This window comes from Liolophura sinensis, chromosome 11, assembly GCF_032854445.1.
Source record: "Liolophura sinensis isolate JHLJ2023 chromosome 11, CUHK_Ljap_v2, whole genome shotgun sequence".
Lineage (NCBI taxonomy): Eukaryota > Metazoa > Mollusca > Polyplacophora > Chitonida > Chitonidae > Liolophura > Liolophura sinensis.
In genome coordinates, this window is record NC_088305.1 from 31,039,364 (window position 1) to 31,055,762 (window position 16,399).

General features: G+C 43.2%; 2 protein-coding genes across 3 annotated transcripts in view; both read left to right on the forward strand.

Moving 5' to 3' along the window:
- The window catches only part of LOC135478062 (alcohol dehydrogenase [acceptor]-like), a 15,198-nt gene extending 12,571 nt beyond the window's left edge, over positions 1-2,627 (forward strand). For both annotated transcript variants that reach the window (XM_064758325.1, XM_064758326.1), the window contains 2 exons: positions 484-956; positions 2,490-2,627. In XM_064758325.1, the coding sequence (XP_064614395.1) occupies positions 484-634 (151 nt within the window). In that variant the 3' untranslated portion in view covers positions 635-956; positions 2,490-2,627. The remainder of the gene's footprint in view (positions 1-483; positions 957-2,489) is intronic.
- The window catches only part of LOC135478059 (alcohol dehydrogenase [acceptor]-like), a 25,627-nt gene continuing 11,724 nt past the window's right edge, over positions 2,497-16,399 (forward strand). Inside the window, exons 1-8 of the mRNA XM_064758324.1 lie at positions 2,497-2,630; positions 5,420-5,602; positions 7,176-7,384; positions 11,908-12,097; positions 12,739-12,867; positions 13,155-13,276; positions 13,562-13,732; positions 14,860-15,010. Coding sequence (XP_064614394.1) covers positions 5,548-5,602; positions 7,176-7,384; positions 11,908-12,097; positions 12,739-12,867; positions 13,155-13,276; positions 13,562-13,732; positions 14,860-15,010 — 1,027 coding nt within the window. The 5' untranslated portion in view covers positions 2,497-2,630; positions 5,420-5,547. The remainder of the gene's footprint in view (positions 2,631-5,419; positions 5,603-7,175; positions 7,385-11,907; positions 12,098-12,738; positions 12,868-13,154; positions 13,277-13,561; positions 13,733-14,859; positions 15,011-16,399) is intronic.

The following is a 16,399-nucleotide window of genomic DNA, read 5'->3' on the forward strand; positions in this document are numbered from 1 at the left end:
AATCGGGGAAACACAGTTTCTTTGGAAGAGCTAGCTAACTTATATTGTTCTGTTTACAGTGAACAGAAGCCACATAATTCAACTACACATATTATGAAAAAAATACCCTTAATTTGGGAGAAGGGCCCAGTCCCGCCCAGCAATGCAACCACGTGATTCGCAATGGTGACTGTTGAAGTCGATGTGCCGGTTACTGTTAATGTGTTAGTTGCCACCTTACGTTCTGTATTTTTTTCAGACATCAGGGCTACAAGTAGTCAGCATTACCCCAGGACAAAAATAAACCCCTTCTTTTGGGATACTTTATGGATACATATATTATGGTACATTTTATTAAGTGTTGTCTTCCTGTTAACCTAAACAGTAATTGTGAAGACTAGGTCAAGTATATATGTATGTTTTTATGTTAGCTGATTTAGCATTAATACAGACTTAATTTTTTTAATTACCTGTAATTTTTTGTTTATTTACACATATCCACAGGGTGAAGGGCATCGGTCGTCTTCGCGTGGTGGACGCTTCCATTATGCCGGAAGTGACGTCAGGAAACACGAACGCTCCAACCATCATGATCGCCGAGAAGGCAGCAGATATGATCAAAGGCGTCCAAGGGAAGAAACTCTCGCGGCTGTAGTTCCTATGAAGACTCCCATTATATGCACATTACATTCAAACTTAAATAGCACGATCCTGCATTTTATTGGTCAGAGCAATTACGCAGATACTATCCAGTGAAATGGACGGTATATTTTTTTATACTGTCATTGACTTTTCTGTCTATAGTACGTTAAAACAAAAAGTCTACCTGTGCACGTCTAAAGGAGAAGAAAACAAAAAAAAACGATACCAAAATCAAATGAAAGAATGTGAAAACTTGTTTTACAAATACAATCTTTATTAATATTTTTCGATTTTTTCTTTCAGAAGAATAGGGTATTTGAAGATATTTTTGTACGGTGGGTATTTCGGACCACCTCTTGGTATATATCGTCTTTGCATAATACTCCTCTAAATAAGGATGTGATGCATGTCTAATAGATTTATTTGAATGTTTATTTGTTATTTATATCCAAACACATGCATTTACTCTGATATATAATAATATTTATGAATACATCAAAACATAAATATGATCATTAAACATGCGCTGCACCCTCATTTATAGCATTATTACACACACACAATATATACAAAGAGGTGGTTCCAAAAACCCACCGTACAAAAAGTTTTTTCAAGTGTGTTTTTCTCATAAAAGAAAAATACAAAAAATACTGAAAACCACATTTACAAGTAATATTTAAGGTCTTAAATGCTCCTACCTTCAAAAAAGGGTGGAAAAACTTTCCAAGATGGCCATAAAAACAGATCATAGCACGCGATACCGCGATCTGAATCAGAAGCTAGGCTGACTGACGTCAAAATGACGCCATAAAGAAGCATGAAGCTGTCGTCTGCTTAATGCGAAGCTGGAAAGTTTTTCATGCAATAAAAGACTTTCAGCACAAAGAGAAAATTCAGAGCAGCGACGACAATGTAACAGCTGGCAAATTGGTCACACCTAACCGGTGAAATACGGCCTCTTACCAACAAGTTTGGGTTTTTTCCGACTGTTCAAGTAAACGCTTTAACAGAAGCAAATTACATGACCCCTATCACCATGGCTTAAGCAGAATTAGGAAAAACAAAACGCGGTGATGTTAACTGCAATTATTAGAAGTTACTGGTCTACAGTTACTCAAAATGCTGTGTTGTCATCACATTTAACATACAATAACACTAAAACAATGCAAAAGGGCCATCCTGGTTTACGCAGGAATACAATATAATTAAGATGTAATTATTTGACGTTGAAATCTTGGAACGTTTAGCAGCACATCCTCCTTGTGTTCGCTGCGCAGTGGTACAGCTATAGTGACACATTTACAGATATCACATCACTATACCGGTATAGATAAATCCAGTGTAAAGCATTAGAAAGTATTTAAACTTTTGCGCGAGTCATTGGTTAATATTCATGCACTGTTTTAACTGACGCTTTACGCCAATGCTCAAGGTTTAACAGAGCCCACCCTATTTTAAAGGTAGGATTACCTGATAGACATCCTCACAGGGGCAGACCACCTCACCTTTCAAGGTAAGATTACCTGACAAACATCCTCACAGTCAAACCACCTCACTTTTCCTAGTAGGATTACCTGACAAACATCCTCACAGTCAAACCACCACATCTTTCCAGGTAGGATTACCAGACAAACATCCTCACAGTCAAACCACCTCACTTTTCCAGGTAGGATAACCAGGCAAACTTCCTCACAATCAAACCACCTCATCTTTTCACGTGGGTTTACCAGACAAACAACCTAACAAGCAAAGCACCTCACCTTTCCAGGTAGGATTGCCTGAAAAACATCCTCACAGTCAAAGTATCGCACCTTTCCAGGCAAGATTACCTGACAACAATTCATGGTCAAACCACCTCACATTTCCAGGTTAGATTACCCGACCAACATCCTCACAGGCAAACCACCTCACCTTTCCAGGCAGGATTACCTGACAAATATCGTCACGGTCAAATCACTTCCGCAGTCCGGGGTAAACATCCTCAAAGTCTAACGACGTCACGTTTCAAGGTAGGATTACATGACAAACATCTCACAGTTAAACCACCTCACCTTTCCAGGCAGGAATACCTGACAAACATCCTTACAGTCAAACTACCCCATCTTTCCAGGCAGGATTTTCCGGTAGGGTTGCCGGACAAACATCTTCAAAGACAACACTCCTTTTTTCGGCACATCCTTCCCTGTTTCCCCCCACCATAATGCTGGCCTCCAGCGATTAAGTGAAATTTTCTAGAGTATGGCGTAAAACACCAGTCAGATAAATAAATATACTTCGATATAGTTATGGTTTTTGCATGATGCTGTCCATTAGTTGCAGTCAGTGGTCATTCTCAACTGTTTCTATTAGTAAGGATGAGTTAATTCGACTGAATTACCACAGTGAATCCGTTTAACATCATCCTTCCAATATCCCTTGTCATTCAGTCATCACTTATAGTGAAGGGGACGTCTTATATTAACGTGTGGTGTGTGATTAACAAACCAAACTATTTATGTATTTAGTTGGTTGTTCAACGCATATACACTCCAGAAGTAGGGCATCCGATTTATTTATAGTTGGATCAACCAGAGTCTATGCGGAAAAACTACGATCTATGTCAAGTTACTGGCAAACTTTAAGACGATTGACGTACAGATTTGAGTCCTATACATGTGGCCTTCAAAGACCGTTAGACTGCACAAATGGTCACATGAATGTCTTCTACCGTTTATAATCACCAAGGCACAGCGAACAGAGGGAGTGCGGAATCTGTCCGCCCCAATTTCTCGTTACAAACCTGTGCGTTGTAACAGACCTTAACGGTTAATATACCAACATAACGAAGTTCGAACACACAATGGGCTTACAAAGTTCTGTAATCTCATCTGGCGTAAGTCAAGGATTCTATAACCGAAAATTAAGAATAAAATAAATCTCTTAAATTAAAATTGAATTCATTTATCTTTTCCCAGTAAGCCACTTTAATTGACTACACGATATTCACGCTAATGAGAAACTAATGAGAAAATGATTTAAAAGGTGATAACAGAACGATCTGGATTTCTACAGCAGGAGATTGATCCCCCAGCGTCTGTGGAGGACAATCTGACCTCAAATGACACATATCTCAGTTAATCCCAGCCTTAAAGTGCAGGTCACTGTATAGGGCCTACCACATGCTGGCCTTAGATTAGTTATTATCAGTCATGTCACGTAACCAGGTCTAGCTATATCTAGGTCAGTCATAAACAGCCAAGAAGTCATTATATACCAGTTCTTACCAAGTGAATGCACTCAAACCTTTTCCAAAGGCTGTGAGGGAGAAAGTAACTTTAAAGGGTGGTAAGTAAATTTGTTTGTGCGAAACTCCAATTTAAATCATATATTTATTTTGGTATTCGGATATTAGAAGTCAGCCTTTCAGCCGATCGGTTTTTTGATAATTACTGTTAATAGCAGAAAAGTGAGACGAATTGGAGGGAAACGAATGGCACTGTAAATTTTTCAGTTTGTTGAGATTTGTCAAAATGGAACACCAAAATCATCCCCGAGGGATCCTCCAATCAGCAGGCATAGGTGGGAAGGGAGAGAGTTTGGCAGAACCGAATCATTGTCGTAACCAATAGAGATGTCTTAGCATACATGAAAGAAGCTGACGATAAAAGATGAAAAGTAGGTTTTCTAAGGCAGGGCCATTAGTGAGATGCGAAGCTCTGTTGCTTACTGTAGCGAGGGTGGAAACTGTCACCGGAGTTTGGAAAGGGAAGCGGGGGATGAAGAGGGGTAGGGAATGTAACTGTAAATGTTTATCCGTTTTGGAAGATTCCAGAGCTGAAAGACGTTCACATGATACATTGAAGGTTATATGACGGCTTCAAATGATACCACCCCTTCATTTTGTCCATACTCCTTCGACAGTGATTGGTTGATGTAGACGACAATAATTTCACAAAATCCAGGCCGCCAGTACATTGGTGAAATATGCACCGGGCTCATTTTGTTTCTGGACTTCTGTTACCGAGAAATGAACCAGAGTTAATTATTCACGTGGTTACCTGTGCATGAGGGAAGTTTTAAACAAACTGTGTTACCGCGTTTCACGAAAATGCCACACATGTAGGACGGAGGGCACTATATCATCAGGTTATGTGGGATAGACTTTGTTTCAATCACATATCCACCCAAACTCTTTAAAGCGCATGTGCCGCTTAATACGCTAGCTTTACATCACTGCCACCATTAAACACGCTTGACATTTGGAGCCTGTACGACACACGTGGGTTTGTTTAGGCTTAGCCTCATCACTGGTGCCCTCGTGCAAAACTACTTAATCAGCATTCGTCAGTTAAATTGTTTCAGGTGTTGGTTGAAATCATAAGAAAGCTTTAAATTTTGTAATAAAACGCATTTGTTTCAACAATTTAGAAACAAAGCTTGAGACAGAGCTTTTATATATTCTGACATAACTTCCTGCCTCATCACCATGACCCCAGTGACCTCGACGTTGTTCAACATTTCTGTAAAAAAAGTTTACAGTTGTTGCAGTGATGTAAAGCGTATGTTACAGAGCGGGGCATAACTTAGAAGGCGTATGACATTTGCCATTCGCTCTACATAACTCTACTTGACACCGACGCTGACCTTGAACTAATTATATGTATTTGACATGGTTTAGTCATACAGGCGACCTGTTTCGTTAACAGCACGCCTATACCACAAGATTTGCCTGGCGATATTCATTTTGCTTACTCGAAGGTAGTTGTGAAGATGAGATATACGTTTTCTTGATGTTTTGATTTTGTTTTTGCATTCTGAGTCCATTCATTCGAGGTATTGAAAGTACTGGATCATATCCCGTCACTGTACATCGGCGTTATCTTATTGCCTGATCCCAGAGAGCACCTGTTGAAGAACAGACTGATTTGTTGAGCCTTGAAGATCAGTATGGGCAGGACAAAAACAACGGAAAATCTGCTTCCTGTCTACGACTACGTTATAGGTGAGTGTCACAGAATACACTTATATGTAGTTAATGTTTCCCATTTCAATGTATGTAGTTGTAACAATCTTCTGGAACACAATTGCAATATTGTTTGGATGTGATATTATCTCATGGCCGCTGTTCTTGAGTACGGGGCAAAACACCAATCAGATAAATAAATAGATTATCTCATATACTGTGTTTTATGTGTTTCATTACCTGTCTATTGTCACGTTTCAAGACTTGTTGAATGTTAATATTTGTAACACAGTGAAAAGTCATGTGAAGTCTGGTAGTAGTTGAATGAAAACAAGTCAGGCACTGTTATCAAAATTCAGGTGGATGTCTGCTACTTTTCCATCGGTCAGATTTGGCGAAGGGGTATAATAGTCGACGCCCTCGGCCTCACTCTCTGTCCGCACGGTCAAATTTTTGCAAACATTCTAGATCTCTTAAATACTTTTAGCCAGGTTACCCAAACTTACGCCGCAAGCACACTCATGGGGTGGTGATTCATTTTCGCTGACCTTGATCACTTTCTTCAAAAGTTATATTTTGTTAATATAAGATAACATATATAAACACAATAACTTTTGAGCCCTAAGGAATTGTCATCAAATATGTACCATAATGCACCGTCTTGTAGAAGAGCCTTGTTGTTTTCCTTTGACCTTGATCAATTTCCTCAAGGTCATCGGGGCCATTAAAGCTATATACTGCAACAGGACTGAAAACATGATATCCTCGAACTCAAACTTGTACCGTACGTACATCTAGACATGTAGAAGAAAAAAATCCTGCTTTGTGATATACAGTCTTTACCACGGTTCTCAGGACTATCAGGTCTATCAGGTTCTCAGGTCTCCATTACCCTGTAAACACTCTTTCTTTTGAATGCTTGCAGCGGGGTATATCAAATTTATACCACATTTATACCAATTTATTTTGTGGCGGGCTAGTAAATACGATATCTCTTGAACTTTCAAGTAATTTCCATCACACTGATACCACATGTACACCTGCTTGTCTTCCTTTGGCACGACAGAGGGAGCTGTAACTTCCTCGCTTGGCGTTCAGCTTGAAGGGGATAGTGCAGCGACTGGTAGACCCGTATCAGTATAATGGCTCGGCTTGCTTGACTTCGGTAAGGCGTCTCAGTGAAGCAGCACTAGATAAAAGAGCGGTGGAAAACCGCCCTGCAACAAAGAGGCAGATTACAGGTACATGCACCCTTAGGACTCCTTCGTCCTCAAATGACTGAAAAATTGTTAAGTACGACGTTAAACCCCAATCACTTATTCACTCACTCATCTGACACGATATTGGCATGTCCACCAACCTGAAAAGGGTATAATTGGTTCGTGTTTATTTTATCTATCAAAGTCAAATAATTGAAGCGCTAAACCTGTTTAAGAGTTAGATATAAAGTTTTAGAGAAATGTTTGCTTTGCAACTTATGAAGATAAAAGGCCGAAAGTCAATTGTAACAAGTCGGAAATTCTAATGCGATCTTTACTATACAACATCCAACTTATCCCTCACCAATGTGCTTCATCATTTCAATACATTCTACTGACATATTTTTGTCTAGTTGGAGGGGGGACAGCAGGTTGTGTTTTGGCTAGCCGACTATCCGAGGATCAATCACGAACCGTCTTGCTGCTCGAGGCCGGATATGACGACACGGAGTTTCCGGAAGTTGCACAACCCGCAAAGCTTGGTAGGCTACAGCACAGCACGTTTGACTGGGCCTACAAAACCGTGCCGCAGAAACACAGCTGCAAAGCCTTAATTGATCAGGTAAAATAAATGTCTAATCCACTGAGCCTGTCATAACTTTGAAATGCAAAATATATGCATAAGTAGTGCAAAACTATTTATAAAAACGTGCCCATCTAAATTAATAGCCCAGTATTATGGCATGACTCCCCACCAAAAACAGTACCCTGCCACCAAGCCGGCCAGTACTTGGCCTATGTCATTGCATGACCCCCTTCCCTACCAAGTACAGTACCCTGGCACCAAGCCGATCTGTACTTGGCCTGTGTCATGGCATGACCCCCCTCCCCACCAAGTACAGTACCCTGGCACCAAGCCGACCAGTACGTGGCCTATGTCATGGCATGACCCCCCTCCCCACCAAATACAGTACCCCGGCACCAAGCCGACCAGTACGTGGCCTATGTCATGGCATGACCCCCCTCCCCACCAAATACAGTACCCTGGCACCAAGCCGACCAGTACGTGGCCTATGTCATGGCATGACCTCCCCACCCCCACCACCACCAAAGACAGTACCCTGCCACCAAGCCGACCAGTACGTGGCCTATGTCATGGCATGACCCCCCTCCCCACCAAATACAGTACCCTGGCACCAAGCCGACCAGTACGTGGCCTATGTCATGGCATGACCTCCCCACCCCCACCACCACCAAAGACAGTACCCTGCCACCAAGCCGACCAGTACGTGGCCTATGTCATGGCATGCCCCCCCCCCCCCCCCGCCAAATACAGTACCCTGCCATCAAGCCGACCAGTACATGGCCTATGTCATGGCATGAACCCCGCCAAATACAGTACCCTGCCACCAAGCCGACCTGTACGTGGCCTATGTTATGGCATGACCTCCCCACCAAATACAGTACCCTGCCACCAAGCCGACCCGTACGTGGCCTATGTCATGGCATGACTCCCCGCCAAATACAGTACCCTGCCATCAAGCCGACCCGTACGTGGCCTCTGTCAATGCATGACTCCCCACCAAATACAGTACCCTGGCACCAAGCCGACCGGTACGTGGCCTATGTCATGCCAAGACTCCCCACCAAATACAGTACCCTGGCACCAAGCCGACCAGTACGTGGCCTATGTCATGGGATGACTCCCCACCAAATACAGTAACCTGGCACCAAGCAGACCAGTACGTGGCATACGTCATGGCATGCCCCCCCGCCAAATACAGTACCCTGGCACCAAGCCGGCCAGTACGTGGCCTATGTCATGGCATGATCCCCCGCCAAATACAGTACCCTGCCACCAAGCCGACCTGTACGTGGCCTATGTCAATGCATGACTCCCCACCAAATACAGTACCCTGGCACCAAGCCGACCGGTACGTGGCCTATGTCATGCCAAGACTCCCCACCAAATACAGTACCCTGGCACCAAGTGGACCAGTACGTGGCCTACGTCATGGGATGACCCCCCTCCCCACCAAATACAGTACCCTGGCACCAAGCCGACCAGTACGTGGCCTATGTCATGGCATGACCTCCCCACCCCCACCACCACCAAAGACAGTACCCTACCACCAAGCCGACCAGGACGTGGCCTATGTCATGGCATGCCCCCCCCCCCCCCGCCAAATACAGTACCCTGCCATCAAGCCGACCAGTACATGGCCTATGTCATGGCATGAACCCCGCCAAATACAGTACCCTGCCACCAAGCCGACCTGTACGTGGCCTATGTTATGGCATGACCTCCCCACCAAATACAGTACCCTGCCACCAAGCCGACCCGTACGTGGCCTATGTCATGGCATGACTCCCCACTAAATACAGTACCCTGCCATCAAGCCGACCCGTACGTGGCCTCTGTCAATGCATGACTCCCCACCAAATACAGTACCCTGGCACCAAGCCGACCGGTACGTGGCCTATGTCATGCCAAGACTCCCCACCAAATACAGTACCCTGGCACCAAGCCGACCAGTACGTGGCCTATGTCATGGGATGACTCCCCACCAAATACAGTAACCTGGCACCAAGCAGACCAGTACGTGGCATACGTCATGGCATGCCCCCCCGCCAAATACAGTACCCTGGCACCAAGCCGGCCAGTACGTGGCCTATGTCATGGCATGACTCCCCACTAAATACAGTACCCTGGCACCAAGCCGACCTGTACGTGGCCTATGTCATGGCATGACTCCCCACCAAATACAGTACCCTGCCACAAGCCGACCAGTACGTGACCAATGTCATGGCATGACTCTCCACCAAATACAGTACCCTGGCACCAAGCCGACCAGTACGTGGCCTATGTCATTGCATGACTCTCCACCTAATACAGTACCCTGGCCCCAAGCCGACCAGTACGTGGCCTATGTCATGGCATGACCCCCCGCCAAATACAGTACCCTGCCACCAAGCCGGCCAGTACATGGCCTATGTCATGGCATGACCCCCCACCAAATACAGTACTCTGTCACCAAGCCGACCAGTACGTTGCCTATGTCATGGCATGACTCCCCACTAAATAAAGTACCCTAGCACCAAAGCCGACCAGTACGTGACCGATGTAATGGCATGACTCCCCACTAAATACAGTACCCTGGCACCAAGCCGACCTGTACGTGGCCTATGTCATGGCATGACTCCCCACCAAATACAGTACCCTGCCACAAGCCGATCAGTACGTGGCGTATATCGTGGCATGACTCCCCACCAAATACAGTACCCTGGCACCAAGCCGACCAGTACGTGGCCTATGTCATGGCATGACTCCCACTAAATACAGTACCCTGGCACCAAGCAGACCTGTACGTGGCCTATGTCATTGCATGACTCCCCGCCAAATACAGTACCCTGGCACCAAGCCGACCAGTGCGTGGCCTATGTCATGGCATGACCCCCCGCCAAATACAGTACCCTGCCACCATGATGGCCAGTACGTGGCCTATGTCACTGCATGACTCCCCACCAAATACAGTACCCTGCCACCAAGCCGACCAGTACGTGGCCTATGTCATGGCATGACTCCCCACTAAATACAGTACCCTAGCACCAAAGCCGACCAGTACGTAGCCTATGTCATTGCATGACTCCCCACTAAATACAGTACCCTAGCACCAAAGCCGACCAGTACGTGACCGATGTAATGGCATGACTCCCCACCAAATACAGTACCCTGCCACAAGCCGACCAGTACGTGGCCTATATTATGGCATGACTCCCCACCAAATACAGTACCCTGGCACCAAGCCGACCAGTACGTGGCCTATGTCATTGCATGACTCCCCACCAAATACAGTACCCTGGCACCAAGCAGACCTGTACGTGGCCTATGTCATTGCATGACTCCCCGCCAAATACAGTACCCTGGCACCAAGCCGATCAGTACGTAATTAATGTCATGGCGTGACGTCCCACCAAATGCAATACCCTGACATCAAGCCGACCAGTTAATCTTTTCTGCGAACATTGCCAAGTCCAATAGTGATAGAGGTGTCCAAATCAAACTTTAGGCAACCGGTACAGCAAAATCAGTTTTCGTTGTTGAAATTATAAAGCATCATGATTTCTTCAAAATATTACATATAATCGTAACGGAAGATAGTTACCTGAAATGTGAGCCGAATTCGGATTGCACCTTAAGCAAAGCCAGGTTCCTGTTTCAGACGCGCTAGCCTCTTCAACTACTTACTTAGAGCGGAACACCAATTACTGACTGGTTTATTGTTTGAAGTACATTACTCATTGAGAAAATCCCAGCTTGATCGAAATACATTTTTTTTAATTCTGGATGGAAAGTACTTCGCCTATTACATTAACATCCAGTGCTTAAGTTGAAGTTGGCAAGTAGAGTCAGCTTTCCGATTTTCGAGTCAAGTCTTTTCATTGTTTTAATGTGATTATACGCTAAATGTGATGAAAACACAGCATTTTGGGTAATTCTAGACCAGTAATGTCAAATAAATTGAAATTAACTTCACTGCATTTTTGACCTGATTCTGCTTAAGCCGTGATGCTGGGAGGCGTGTAAAATTGCTACTATTTATGCATTTACATGAACAGTTAGAAGGAAACCCTTACTGAGGAAAACTGACAAGAGGTAGTATTTTATCGGTTACGTAGAACCATTTGCCAGCTATCACACGGTCGTGGCTGCTCTGGTTTTACTCTCTGTGCTGTTCATCTTTAATTATAATTATTCTGTGTACCACAAATACGGCCTCTTATCAATTTACCTCAGTCAGAGTTGTATTCCAACTGTTCATTTAAAGGCTAAAAATAGTAACAACTTACACGACCCCTAGCACCATGACTTAAGCAAAATTACCTGAAGAAAATGCAGTGATGTTAATTACAATGCATTAGGCATCACTGGTTAACGCCATTCATGGTTGATGAGCGGTATACAAAAATAATATATACCAATACCCACGTGACCATGCGGACCAATAGGAGTTCTGGAACGGTCGTATCGTGATATCCTAGTTTATTATATTATCTGACTGTGTTTCACGTCGTACTAAAGAGTATTTCACTTATACGACAGCGGAGCGTACCTTTAAGCAAACCTGCAAACTGTACTTGCAGCAAATGCGAACTCCAAGGGGTAAGGGACTCGGGGGCAGTGGCAGCATGAACGCGTTGGTGTATTGTCGTGGCACCCCCGAGGACTTTGACCTGTGGGAGAAGATGGGGTGTGAGGGGTGGGGATATGAAGATGTCTTACCCTACTTCATCAAGTCGGAAGATTGTACCAGCCCAGAACTCCTCAAGGGAGGTAAACTGTAGTTAAGTATAAAGACCACCTCATAGGGAATAAAATTATTGATTTGTTCTAACTCTTCACGTAAATCGTTAAATAGTTGCAATTTACATGCTCCCGGGCAACATGGCTCACTGCTAGAAAAAGCATAAAAAAATCATTTCTGTCGTATCACATGGAAATGGGACAAAGTTGAGATTTAGTGTATTCTGTGAGTAGAAGATTGAATAAAATTACACACTTGACAAAATCAGTTTCCGTTTTACAAAGGTCATTAAAGCTGCATTGCTGCCGGATAGTATTTAAAACTTCGATGTCAAGGCCAGTCAGACTGAAGGCTGTATCGCAAATATGATTCTTATATTCACATTATTTTTTGTATACTCCTCCGAGATCTTGTTGAAAAAGAACAAAACAGCAAAATTTCATCTGCCTTTATTTATTTATTTGATTTGAAGACCAGCATGAGTTAGACTTGAACTCATTGCAACCTCATTGGTGAGAGGCTCCTGGGTGCTTTGCCTTTAACTCATGAGCATAACTTTCATTTCTATCCACCTTGGTTGATGTCTTCAGCATTTTTTGATGTACTCTACCGGTACTTAATATCACACATGCATTGGCTACACTGTTGTAATGTACGTTTCTCTGCCCAGGTGCCCACGGTACAGACGGCCCGATGGGGATCACCGAGGCCTGGGTATCACCCATAGGAGAAAATTTCATCCAGGCAGGAAAAGAGCTGGGGTTCGCCCACTCTGACAACAATAGCAGCAATCCTTACGGTGAGACAGCCATGCCTGGCCAGAAACATATGGTACTTCTTATTCTGGGGTGCTGTTATAATTGGTACTGATGGGGAAATTACACCATAACAACAGGCATACAGACTGTCATACAGAAGTCAAATCACACACAGTCACATAGTCTGAAAGTTAATGCTTGAGACGTTGTCTCCGTATGAAAACGTCAGGAGACCTCTCAATTAGGCATTTTTCACGAAACTCCTGGAGCACGCAGTTCATCCCAGAAAAGTAGTCATTGTTATTCGACTTGTCGATTGGTTCTGTAGGCGTGATGCGAACTCAGATGAACGTCTATGACGGATGCAGAAGGTCCACAGCGGAAGCTCTCTTGAGACCTGCCATGCACCGGGAAAATTTGCATATTGCTACCCACTGTCACGTGACAAAGGTACTACAAAATTATACCTAAACATTTTCAGTTTCTACGCAGACAACTACTCTAAAGCTGTTTTTTCACTTTGATTTCTTTGTATACATCTCCTGCTGAATTCGTTTAGTTTCACTTTCTGTTCACGGAACTCCCATAAAATGGTTCTCAGTTATCTTCAACAACTGCTTATAGATTTATTCCAAAATTAATTAACAAACATTTTTTCTATAGCTGTGAAAATTACTTATTAACTTTGAAAGTATTTATTCCAATGTGCTTTTTTCAAAATCAATTTCAACGCAGATTCTAATTGATGATAAAATCGCTCGGGCGGTTGAGTTTGTACGCATGCTGACCGGAAGAGAGGTTGTGAGGGCACGTCGAGAGATAATCCTGAGTTCCGGTACGATCGGGTCTGCTCAGATACTCATGCTTTCCGGAATTGGCCCTAGACAACACCTTGAAGATCTCGGGGTAAGTTCCTTTTTGTCGAGTTATAAGGCAAAAAAATGTGTCTGCAAATTTCCAAACTCTCAATGATTTGGATGAACTAAGATTTCATGATATACTCCATAAAATTGAAATATTGACACTTGTTTCATTGGACGGCTGCGTAAAAGTATTGTTTGTATAATTCTGGAGACAAACGTTTATCATGTTCGTCAGAGTATCAATACAGACCAAGGCAATATGCACACGATATATGCTGTCTTTGCGTCGAAACAGACATTCGTATACCAGCCGTCAACCAATATCGACGTTCCAGGTCAATAATTGCAAGGCAATTTCCCAAAACGACATATACCTCAAACCACCAAAGAACTAAGTAAGTATATAAAGTACGAAAATAGGACGGAATCGTGCAAAGAGAAGAAGTCAACAGTTTTCAGTGATGTTGGAAAGGCGCAAGGTATGTTCTAGGCCACCGAGTAAAATCAGTATTCATTTGGTGTACCATGCTGGAATAGAGGTTGTTGATGACAAAATATGTATCTCAGTTGCGCTTTGATTGCAACTGTTCATACATCCAACTTGACGATCTAATTCAACACGATGAATATACATCCCCTAGCCTTGGGATAATACACTTTTCAACAAACCGTTCACCATCAAAGGTTCAGTGGTAGAGATAAAGAGTTCACGTTATCTAGTACACCCGATCAACATTCTCCCTACAATTTATGTATACACCCACGATACATTGATACACAACGTGTAAGGCTAACGGCACAACATGAGCAACAAAACCCGAACAACGAGTGCAGTTGTACTTGGTATATTGTCACATATAATTGATGAAATCTTTAACACTACATGTGTTAACTTACAAATCCTCTAGCATCGTGACGAAGTCAGGCAAATAAAATTATATTATGTTAATTGAATTTAATTGGATGTCAGAGCTCCAGGATTATTCGCACGCTGTGTTGCCAATAGTTATGTTCAACAATGACGTGAAAACAATGCTGTACATTCTTCAATCAGATAGTCATTGTGTGAAAATGGTACACGTATATATACGGCTTGTATTAAGAAAATATCTGAAGGCACAGGCATGGTATCGCTATTGTTATGAATGTGTTTATGCCTATGTATTGCAGATTGCCGTGGAGGCCGATTTGCCGGTGGGCAGTTATCTGCAGGATCACATCATGCTGCAGGGAATCGAGTTCGAAATTGACCACCATGTTTTCCGAGGAGGAGCTGCAGATTCCCCTGAGAATCAAGCTCGTTATGACTCAATGCGATCAGGTACAAACTGAGGACCAGGTACACAATAAGATCAGGTACACAATGGGAACAGGTACACAGTGTGATCAGGTAAACAGTGAGATCAGGTAAACAATGAAATCAGGTACACAATGGGAACAGGTACACAGTTTGATCAGGTAAACAGTGAGATCAGGTAAACAATGAAATCAGGTACACAATGGGAACAGGTACACAGTTTGATCAGGTACACAGTGAGATCAGGTAAACAATGAGATCAGGTACACAATTGGAACAGGTACACAGTTTGATCAGGTACACAGTGAGATCAGGTAAACATTAAGATCAGGTACACAATGAGAACAGGTACACAGTTTGATCAGGTACACAGCGAGATCAGGTAAACAATGAGATCAGGTACACAATAAGAACAGATACACAATGAGACCACGTACACGATGAGATCAGGTACGCAATGAGACCAGGTAAACAATAGCAAAAGGTACACATTGAAATCAGGTATACAATGAGGGTCAAGTCCACGATGAGGATCAGGTACACAATTGGAACAGGTACACATTGAAATCAGGTACACAATGAGATCGAGTACACAATGAGATCAGGTACACAATAACAACAGGTATACAATGAGACCAGGTACACGATTAGTTCAGGTACACAATGGGACCAGGTAAACAATGGGAAAAGGTACACATTGAGATCAGGTACACAATGATGATCAATTACACGATGAGAATCAGGCACACAATAAGATCAGGTACAAGATGGGAACAGGTACACAGTGAGATCAGGCACACAATGGGATCGAGTACACAATGGGACTGAGTACACATTGGGAACAGGTACCCAATGAGATCAGGTACACAATGATATCAAGTACACAGTTAGATTCAGCACACAATAAGATCAAGTACACAATCAGATAAGGCCCAAAATGAGGGTCAGGTACACAGTGGAAACAGGTTAACAATGGGAACAGGTACACAATGATATTAAGTGCACTATTAGATCCAGTACACAACAATGTTAAATGATATCAAATATATAAGATCAGGTACACAATGAGGCCAGGAGCACAATGAGGATCAGGTACACAATGAGCATTATGTACACAATAAGATCAGGTACACAATGGGAACAGGTACACAATGAGATAAGGTACGTAGTGAGATCTGGTACGCGGTGAGAAATTTTACAAAATGAGAACAGGTACACAGTGGGATCAGGTACACAGCCAGATCAGGTACACAGGTAAACAGTCAGATCAGGTAAACATGAGATCAGGTACACACTGAGATCAGGTACACAATGAGAACAGGTACACAGTCAGATTCCAATTCGATAATTGATGGTCGCTTGACAAACAGTTATCAGTATTTACACAGCCTTCCACAAAATATACAGACGGTT